At 54.6% G+C, this 9,820-nt stretch overlaps 1 protein-coding gene across 1 annotated transcript; it reads left to right on the top strand.

Annotated features, from left to right (window-relative positions):
- The first annotated feature begins 1,430 nt into the window (after window positions 1-1,430).
- On the top strand, window positions 1,431-5,990 carry PDX1 (pancreatic and duodenal homeobox 1). The gene is made up of 2 exons (XM_025875142.1): window positions 1,431-1,833; window positions 5,542-5,990. Exons 1-2 carry the CDS (start codon window positions 1,431-1,433, stop codon window positions 5,988-5,990), a joined length of 852 nt encoding a protein of 283 aa, XP_025730927.1.
- Window positions 5,991-9,820: the final 3,830 nt, after the last annotated feature.

Here is a 9,820-nt window from a genome sequence, read left to right as displayed (position 1 = left end):
TACACAAGGAGAAAATACATTAAAATCTTCCTCGTCAAGGGCTGGATGTAATCTGTTTAGGAAAGTCAGATCGCAGTGATTTCCCCTTAGTGGTTCTTTGCGGTTCACGTTCCCTCTTAACAAGGCTTTTCAGCAAACGTGTCCAGTTTTTCTAAAACCCTACATGTTGGTTCGAGGAATGTGGTTCTTTTGGCAGGACCTGGTCCAAGGCCACCCAGAACGCCCTGGGCAAACGGGGCGGCTGCGTTGGTCATGCCCAGGCCACGGCTTGGGTGCCACCGCGACCCGGAGAGAGTCTGTCCGCATCGTCCGGTGGGAAAAAAAATCATCTCTATTTAAGTGAGAACCCCAGAATACCCAGAAGTTACGGAACCGGTGGAAGCCCCAGACTGACGCTGTCATAAAAACGCAGCGCTTTTAGTTGTTTAAACATTTCCCTCCTCTCTCGGACTTGCCTTATTTCAGTCGGACCCTGGAGTACGCGTTCTCCAGCTGACAGATTCCGGCTGTGTGTCAGGATCGTGGAAAAGCCATTACAGATCTGGAAACCCCATGCCAACCCCGTCCCCTCCTCCCAGCCACAAGAGGTGACGCTACTTCTCCCCCCCCCGCCCCGCCACATTAGGAAACTGCACTGAGTTGGTCAAATGAACCCCAGTTTCCCAAAATCAAAATTAATAATGCCCTTCAGTTTAAAAAAATCAAAAGCCACTGTGAACGATTCTGAAGTTACAGTTTACACTCCAGAAGTCCCCGGAGCAGGGCCACATATTAAAAAACCTACAACGAATGCTGAATCTTTATGTAGTTAATACACTGACATCATCGTGCTTGTGCACAAACTTCATAAATAAAATAGGACCAACTGCTTCTGACCTATAGAGCTCGGTCCGGTAAACTTTTCTGACCGTGTTCCCTAACAGTTAAAAAAAAATCTTAAATCCCCAACCTCGGCATAAGTATATTTATGTTATATTAATTAACTAATGTATTATGCACATTATCAAAAAAACAAGAAAATAGATCACTCAAAGTATGATGAAAATATATTCCTATAATTGAATGTAAATCTTAATATTTTCATGAGTGCTCCACTTTCCACAGCACGGCCAGCTGCGCATACAGGTGTGTGCGGTAAACTCAGCTGAGAGAGAAAATTGAAACAAATGCAGGTGCTCTTGGGTACCTGGGCCTTGCTTCTTAAGGCAGTCGGCCAGGCCAATAATGGCCCCAGGCTGAGCCACGTGGGGCACAGCGGAGCCTATGGCGCGGCGGCCGGCCAGACAGTCCCCGCCGGTGGCGGGTTCCCTGGGCGAGCAGAGCCGAGCTGTCAAAGCGAGCAAGGGTGGCGCCGGGAGTGGGAGAGCTGCACAGGTCCAACTCCCCGGCTCCAGCTCCCTACTCCTGGCGTACAAGCCCCGGCGGCAGCCATGAACAGCGAGGAGCAGTACTACGCAACTACGCAACTTTACAAAGACCCATGCGCGTTCCAGCGGGGCCCCGCGCCAGAGTTCAGCGCCAGTCCCCCTGCGTGCCTGTACATGGGCCGCCAGGCCCCGCCGCCGCCTCCCCCGTTCCCGGGGACCCTGGGCGCTCTGGAGCAGGGCAGCCCCCCGGACATCTCCCCGTACGAGGTGCCTCCCCTCACCGACGACTCCGCGGTGGCGCACCTGCACCACCACCTCCCAGCTCAGCTCGCGCTCCCCCACCCGCCGGCCGGGCCCTTCCCGGATGGAGCTGAGCCAGGAGCCCTGGAGGAGCCCAGCCGCGTCCAGCTGCCTTTCCCGTGGATGAAGTCCACCAAGGCTCACGCGTGGAAAGGCCAGTGGGCAGGTAAGCCTGGCTCCCCACCCCTTTTGTCCTCACCCGCTCTCGTACCGGCTGCCCCTACCCCCAAACGCTCCCCAGGACCCTCTACCGGTTCGCGTTCCCAGCCCCTATGGACAACCCAGGGTCGGACTAAACTACATAGGGAGCCAACTAGGCCATCCTGCACAGAATTGCCTTTCTGGTCCCACTTGGAACGTCTTCTCCACTCAGCTCTCCTCCTGGGAGCTTAAACCCCTCCTTCCCTGTACACTGAACTCCAGCAGCCTGCGCACCCGCAGAGAGCTAAGGCATGGCCGAGCTCCAGGCTTCAGACCCTCCGGATCCTCCTCCACTGGAGGATCAGCCTGGCCCGGAATCCAAGGAGTGAGCGTCAAGGAAGCCGAGCAGGGCTCTGGGATGCTCCCAACACGGCCGGGGCACGCCTGGAGAGTCCCGGGCCCCCTCTGGCCCTGGGCCCATCCGGGAGGCTTCATTAGAGGAGTGCAGGCAGTCTTGGAGGTACTCAGTGGATGCAGAAAAGCAGGGAAGACAAACTGCACCCAAGTTTGCAAAGGCGTTCGGCGCGACCCGGGGTTGGGAGGTTGGGGTGCTGGGGGTACTCACCGCAAGACCGAGACCTGGCTGCTCAGCCTGAGCGACAGCAGCTGGGAGAGGCGTCTGCGATGCTAGTTCAGTTTTGAACACACAGAAACGTTCCAAGGGGTCTCCCCGGTGCTGCTTCCCAGCAAGTGAGTTTGAGGAAGGAGATGCTCTCCTTGCACGGCCGTTTCAGGGAGGCGTGAGCACTGGGTCCCCGTGGCCCTAGGCGCCGGCTTGTCACAGAAGGTCGTCCCAGGAACCCGGAGGCTGAGACGCGGAGCGGCCCCCAGGCCCTTTCCCCGCCCCGAGCTGGCCGCGGGTTCTGGCCGCTACACAATGTTATCGCTTCCGTGCCGCGGCCACATGTGGTCACACCTGCATGGCGCGTAGTTGACTTTTATTTTCCTTCCAGTAGTCGGGGGTAGGGGGAAAGAGGCTCGGCTGGCGCCCCCCCCCCACACACACCCCCCAGAGTCCTCGGCGCCCTGTCTGCCCCTGGTGCCTGACACGGACCCCGGGGCAGCCCAGCGAGCTTTGTGGGGTCCGGGCTCGCCCAGGGTCCCCGTGGCTCGCCTCTCCCCCTAGTTCACTTTCTTGCGAAGGCCGAGTGTGAGGACCGAGCGGGTCCGCGTCCGGAGGCAGGACAGGGCCAAACTCAGCCGCAGTCTTCCGCACCTACCGCGCAGCCCAGGGTGAGGGGGGCGCCCGACGCTGCCCCGCGCCTGTGCGTACTTACGCAGTCCGCGCGGCCGCCGCCGGAGGCTGCGGAGTCCTGGGAAATGCGGGATTCTTGGGAGGCGGGAGGGCCAGGTCCCTCCACGCAGGGTGGGGGCTGGGGACGCGCATTTCCGGCATTCCCGGCCCTCCTAGGGAGGCCCCAAGTGGAGAGTTCTGAGGCGGGGTAACTTCCCCACCCCACCCCCAGAGTGTGAGCCCTGCACTGGTGGAGCTTGGGCTCGGGCAGACCTAAGGAGCCAGACAGTAAAATCCAATGAAAAATGGGCGGCCTTGCCCCGGGATGGGGGAACCCTTAAAGGGTAACATCCGCGGGTTGGAGATTCAGGGGAAGAGGCCTTTGCCAGAGCCCTCTACCCGCTACAAGCTCAGCCCAGGGGGAAGGGGCCAATCCCCTTTCCTGGACGCTGCCTGTGGGGTGCTCCTGCGGCCTAGAGGTCCTCCCGGAAAACTCTGGAAGGAACAGAGCTTCAAGGGTCTGTGAACGCGCCTGCCCACTCCTAGTGGGGTTTCAAAGCCCTGAGGAGAGTAACGTGATCAAAGGGCTTTCATTTGTAGTACAGATACTAACAACAATACTATAGGAAATTTTGAAAACATCGACCTAAAAAAATGAACTGCATCAGCCTCACTGGCTGGCGGGCTTGTCCCTAGACCGACCTCACCCTGCGCCTTAGGGAAGGGCGCAGACGTGGGGACTCTTGACATCTTCTCAATAACGCCACCAACAGCCTCCATCCCTGCCAACTTGTCCTGAGCATTGGTCTGCTGGGGAAGTGGACCCTGCCGCAGTGGCTTGCAGCACCTCCGTGACACTGGCGGAAGAGGGCCAGAGCCCCTAGAGATTGTGGATTGAATTTAAGAACCTCGGAGGTCCTTTTTAACGTTCCTTTAAGGCTCCCTTGCTTCTCTTCCATGCCCAGGAAAGCTTAGAAGGGTAAGACTCTGGAGATGCTCCCCAGGGAGCAGGACTCCTCTGCTGACTCTGGCCCAAGCCTCAGCCTTGGGTTCTGGGCACCTCCTTTTGGCCTGGGGGAAAACTCTCCTGCCCAAACACACCCATACTAGCTTTTCCAATTCCCTAAAGCTTCCTAACAGTCACAGGAGAAATATCCCAGACTCTGTCCTAAGACAAGAAGATTTAGGCGTCTTCCTAGAATGTTGGTGGAACTTAATTCCGCTGCTCCATGCAATCGGTATCACGCAGAGAAAGGAAAAGAAGCTCAAGACCTGGAGCACAGCGGCAAACAGCAGGTGTGCAGCGGTAATTTGCTTGGCCAGCGGTTGTTTCCTTGCCACCCGGGCTTGGAGCTGGAATGCCTGGAGCCTTTGACTCCACCACTACCCGGTCTTCCTTAGGGCTCTCCGTTCCCAGTGGGAATCCAACCCCCCGAGGCTCCCCGCTCACCTTTCCAGCATTTGGAGCCTAGGACAGAAAGGCCAGGGCTGACAGGGATATTCCTTGGGGCCCAGAATAGTTTCCCTTCTTCTCCAGGGCAGGGATCCGGCAGAGATTAAAACAATTATAGAGAATTTACCAGCTCTTGAGTCGGGGATGATTACAACAATATAACTGTATAGAGAGATAACACATGGTCAAATATAACAATATATGTCATAAGCTCAGGGTGTTTATTAGCTGAAGGTTTTTCACAATGAGGGTTGCACTTATAAGTTGATTGTGAAATCAGTTAACTGGGCTAAGACCTTTTTTAAAAATGAAATAGTAAATAGTTTACCATTAATATATTTTTATATATTTACTGTATACTATTTACTATATATATTTATTTACTAATATATATTAATAATAGTAAACAATAATTTACTATTAGATAGTATCATATATGGTAAAAGTTGGTTTTATGTCCTGAATTTTTTTTAGTGTTCAATAATTTATCATTTGAGTATGTCCTGAAATTTTTTTGTGTCAGTTCTATGTCCGTGTGTGAACTGGATAGTTATCTGAAATGTATTCTTACTGTGAGTCATCCTTAGAAAGCTGTGATTTTTAAAAAGTCCTATATTAAAGGCATTTGTTGCCTTTGTAGAATCAAGTAGGTTTAGATATCTATTGTGTGTGCATTTTAATCACCATCGACCCAAACACAGGCCAAGTGAACCCACTGAAGAATCACTGGTTGATAGAGCCCACCGCCTGCTCAGAGAGAGAGCCTGAGAGCACGCACTGCTTTGACCTCCAAGAAAACGCAACCTTTACTAGAGAAGGGCTGCAGGAGACCAGACTGAGCTCTGGGATAGGAGGTTGTGCTCGGTGTCAGGAGCACCTGGGGGGACCAGGGCTCCCAGGACTGGGGAGGAAGTGTTGGGCTGCGTGGGTGGGGCAGGAGGAGCCAGGGGTCGAGGGACCACACTCACCTGACCTGTCGCCCACAGGCGGCGCCTATGTTGCAGAGCCAGAAGAAAACAAGCGGACGCGCACTGCCTATACGCGTGCGCAGCTGCTGGAGCTGGAGAAGGAGTTCCTATTCAATAAATACATCTCGAGGCCACGCAGGGTGGAGCTGGCCGTCATGTTGAACTTGACCGAGAGACACATCAAGATCTGGTTCCAAAACCGCCGCATGAAATGGAAAAAGGAGGAGGACAAGAAGCGCAGCTGCGGGCCAGCGGCCGGGGGTGGCACGGATGCTGAACCAGAACAGGACTGTGCAGTGACCTCGGGTGAGGAGTTGCTGGTGCTGCCACCATCGCTGCCCCCCGGTGGTGCTGTGCCGCCCGCTGGCCCCGCCGCCGCCGCCCGAGAAGGACGCCTGCCACCTGGCCTTAGCGCGTCGCCGCAGCCCTCCAGTGTTGCGCCCCTGCGACCGCAGGAACCCCGGTGAGAGATGGGGGCTCCTCCTGGCCAGGCGGCTTCAACCACTGGGAAAGAAGGGGGGAACGGTGTGGTCGGGCCCTGGGTGTGGACAACCAGCCCTGGCCTCTGGCCGTTCGAGGGGTTAGGAACTGCGGAAGCCACCCCAGACGGAAGGGGAGAACTCGAGTTCTCAGACGCCTGTGCCAATTGGGGCACTTTGGGGAGACCCTGACAGACCTGGAAGGGGAAGAGAGGTTTTCTGTAATATCTGGGGCCTCTTCCGGTGGTATTGTTGGATTGGCAACATCTGCGGCTGCTGTGCAGGCAAGCTGGATGGAGTGCCTTAATCTGTCCTGAAACAGAGCCAATTTTACTCAGGCTTCTGCCCTAAAGCTTAGAAATAACTGAAAGGAAACTAAGGTTTCAAAGACCTAGTGAAATTGATGCCCGTGGAATAGAATAATTCCTCCTCCGCTTCCTCCTACCTGTGTCTTCCTCTTCCTTTTTAAAATCCTTTTTAGTACAGCCACGTACTTCACCAGCTCATCTCCTTCAATCTGCATCTCTTTCCTCCAAAGAAGAGGACATCTTGCAAGGTCCTCTTGCAAGCAGGGCTGGGATATAAAGGCAGGGTCAGAGTCCCTGCACCTTCAGTTTGTCCAACACTTGGAGAGAGGGCAGGTGGAGATGAGTCTAGAGCAAGGGATTTGGGGGAGAAAGATGGCCCCCAAGCCATCACCAAACTGAAGCTCTTTGGAGCTTTCTATTTAGGAGGTGGATTTAGTTCCTAGTCTCAGGGCAGGAGAGGCTGTATGGAAGGCAAGCAGCATGGCCTGACCCACCTTGGAAACTATTCACAGAGACAGTATGATTCCCAAATCTTTAGAAATGATGAAAATGTACGTGGCTGGGGAGTTTGAAAACTGGTTATTTTATTTAAAGTTTAAAAATTGCTTAACAGTTCTTTACAACCAGGTCTGTAGTTTCCACGTCAGTTGTTTGTTTCAGGGTCCGGGACTTGTGTTCAGGTGGTGTTTGTGGAAAACAATTAATAAATATGGATAACATGGAGAAGAGATGCAAACTGATTTCCCTTGCTTTGTATCAGATTTTCTTGCCATGCAATGATTCCGTTTCATTTAAAAAAAAATTAAAGCAGCATTTATTTGTTTGGTACTAACAAGGGAAGAGGGGCCAATGAAGAAATATCACATTTGGGTTTGAGGTTGGGGCAGCATATGAGCTGGTGGATTTTAGGTTTTGTTTTGTTCTCATTTTTAACTTGACTCACTGCTGAAGATGAATTTTTCAGAGCGAAGGAAGCATAGGGGTTCTAAGTGCCACTGGCTAGTGCCAAATGGCACAGAGCCAAGAGCAGCCCATCCTGCACCATGCTTTGGCCAGGAAAATGCACCAGCTGGCCAAGGCCTTGGCCAGGTCTTCTCATTCCTCCCAAAGCAGGGGTCTGGGGCAAAGCCTTTCTCAGTGGTTCTTCTGAAAGAAGTGTTGCTTTGGATGGGTCCACCCCTGGAGCCCCAAGGTCAACAGTGTCTTGTATTAGGGACAAACAGGCCCTAATTTAGTGGGCTTCTGAGCTCTGGAGCCACCTGCTCCCGCTCTGCTGCACTGCACCCAGAAAGGCACCACCTGAGCGCTCCCACCCTTTCAGGCCATTGGCTCACTCCCAGGGGTCATTGCTGTTTTCTTTGCAAAGAGACAGCAGGGCTTGTTTTTGTTTTGTTGTTGTTTTTGCTTTTGTTCTGTTGTTTTTGTTTTTTGAGAGAAAGAAAGTGAGTCATAATGCCCCTCCAAAGTAAGAGAGGTTCCGTCGCTCAGAAAGGGGAACTTTCTCATCGGAGACAATGACCTTGCCCTGCAGCTTCGCCACACATGCCTGGGCACCGGAGTCTAGCAAATCTGCCTTCACACCCGCGTCCCTCAAACACTACCGGGTGACCTAGATAAAATTATTCAACTTCTCTGTGCCTCAGCTTCCCTGTCTCTAAAGTGAGAGTAAATACTACTTCTCAGAGTTGTGAGAGTTAAACAAAAGAAAGCCTGTAAAGTGTTTAATTCACTCTCTAGAAATAGTCATCCTTCCACATTGTTTTATAACCATCATTCCTTTTGAAAGCAAGCGGGTGGGGGCTGCTGCAGAGATTCACTGCGTCCCCTGCCAGCCCTAAAACCCCTCTCCTTTGACAAATCCCCACGCTGTCGCTGTCAGTGTGACTTGTTCATATAACCAGTGATCCTTAACACTTCCCAGTTTTATGACTCCCTTCCTCATAAATAAACTCTTTTGATTTCCCACAGAAACCTTCACCAGGTAAGTGAAACTTCCCTGCTCTTACACAAGGGAAGCTGATACTGGGTGGGGAGGACTGGCTGAAGTTCAGCCACCCAATTAGTGGAGACGCGGAGACTTGCCCTCGGAAGCCAAGGAGGGTTCTAGGGCTCCAGAGCAAACCAGCCTCCCTCTCCGAGGCTCCCATCCCAATCTCGCGCGCTGCCCCGACTGCACCGTGGCCTCTCTGCGCGGGCTGGAGAGTTCGCCAACCCAAAGTAAAGAGGTGTGAGCCACCTGGGGCGGGCTTGGGCGGCCGAGGGCGCAGGTGCTGGCGCAGGTGTTGACTCTGGGCCAGGCGTGCGGTCTCCAACTGCCCAACACCGGGCGCGGGATCTTTAAGCTTTGCTGAAAGCGCAGTTTCTGGGCTCACCGCGGCTCGGAGACCCGCCGCCAGAGCGGTGTCTCCCACGGAGAAGAGCTCCGGCTTTCAAGTCCCCGCGCTCCCGGCATGAAAATCAGAAAATTCAGCGTAGTCGTGAGCTAATCATTTAATTCTCTGTTTCCTCTTCCATAAAATGGGATGATGTCTTTGAAGTGTTTATTACGGAGCCTAGCGCCTCGTTGCCAGTACACGCGGTGAGGGTGAGGATGGTGGCAGAGGCAGAGGTGAGGTGATGTTACCAGTAAAGGCCAGCCTTCCAGGGAGGCCCAAGGAGGCAGCACAGAGCGCAGCGCAGCTAGCCAGATGGGCCTGGAAGAGAGGAAGAAAGAGGGGCGAGCTCCCGAGTCGGGAGAGCCACTTGGTGCTGGACCCCTCTTGGCCAAAGGGGCTAGGTCAGACCCCATAGGGCGACCCGCGTGGGACTCGACGCGTGAATCTCCAACTCTGCGTGGCCACCCTCGCCAAATGCAGGCGAATGGTGGGCCCAAGTGGCGGGGGCACTTGGAGCCCCAAGCCCAAACCCGCGCACAGAGCCTAGTCTCCGGAGTGAGGAGGCCGGTAAAGATGAGATCTCCCAGGAGCCCAGAAACAAAACAAAACAAAACAGCCGGTGGAGCCTTGAGAAGGGCCTCTTTCTGCCAATCAAGGGATCTCGAGGTCCCAGAACTCCTCAGGTGACCCTGCTACCTGCCTCTCGGGTACGGTTGTCAACCTCCCTCTGCTCTTCTGGCTGGGCATGCACCTCTCCGGGAAGAAACAGACACCGGTAGCCTTCGAAAACTCTCTCGGGGCAACGGTTCTCGGCGGGGAAGATGATTAGGGCTCCGGAAACGCGGTACGCAGTTCCCCGCGCAAATCCTCGTGCGTCAGGCGAGTGCGCTCCAAGACCACCGGACTGGGGGGCTCTGTTCACCGCGCAGACAAGCCCAGGAGCGCCCGCCCGCACCTCCACGCGGGTCCAACCCGGATGATCATCCAAGCTGGAGCCACAAGCCCTGCCATGCCCCGCGCCTTCCGGAATCTACGACCCGAGGTTGGCGGAGCGCCGCTGGGCGCTGGTGAAGCCGACAGGAGCGCTCCCTGCCCGCGCACCTACTGCAGCACGGTCCCCCAGCTCTTGTCAAAA

This window comes from Callorhinus ursinus, unplaced genomic scaffold (genome assembly GCF_003265705.2).
Source record: "Callorhinus ursinus isolate GAN/ISIS: 27379988/994484 unplaced genomic scaffold, GSC_fseal_2.0 scaffold7, whole genome shotgun sequence".
In the NCBI taxonomy this organism is placed as follows: Eukaryota; Metazoa; Chordata; class Mammalia; order Carnivora; family Otariidae; genus Callorhinus; species Callorhinus ursinus.
Note: the sequence above shows the minus strand (reverse complement) of the source record. Positions and strands in the feature narration are given on the sequence as shown.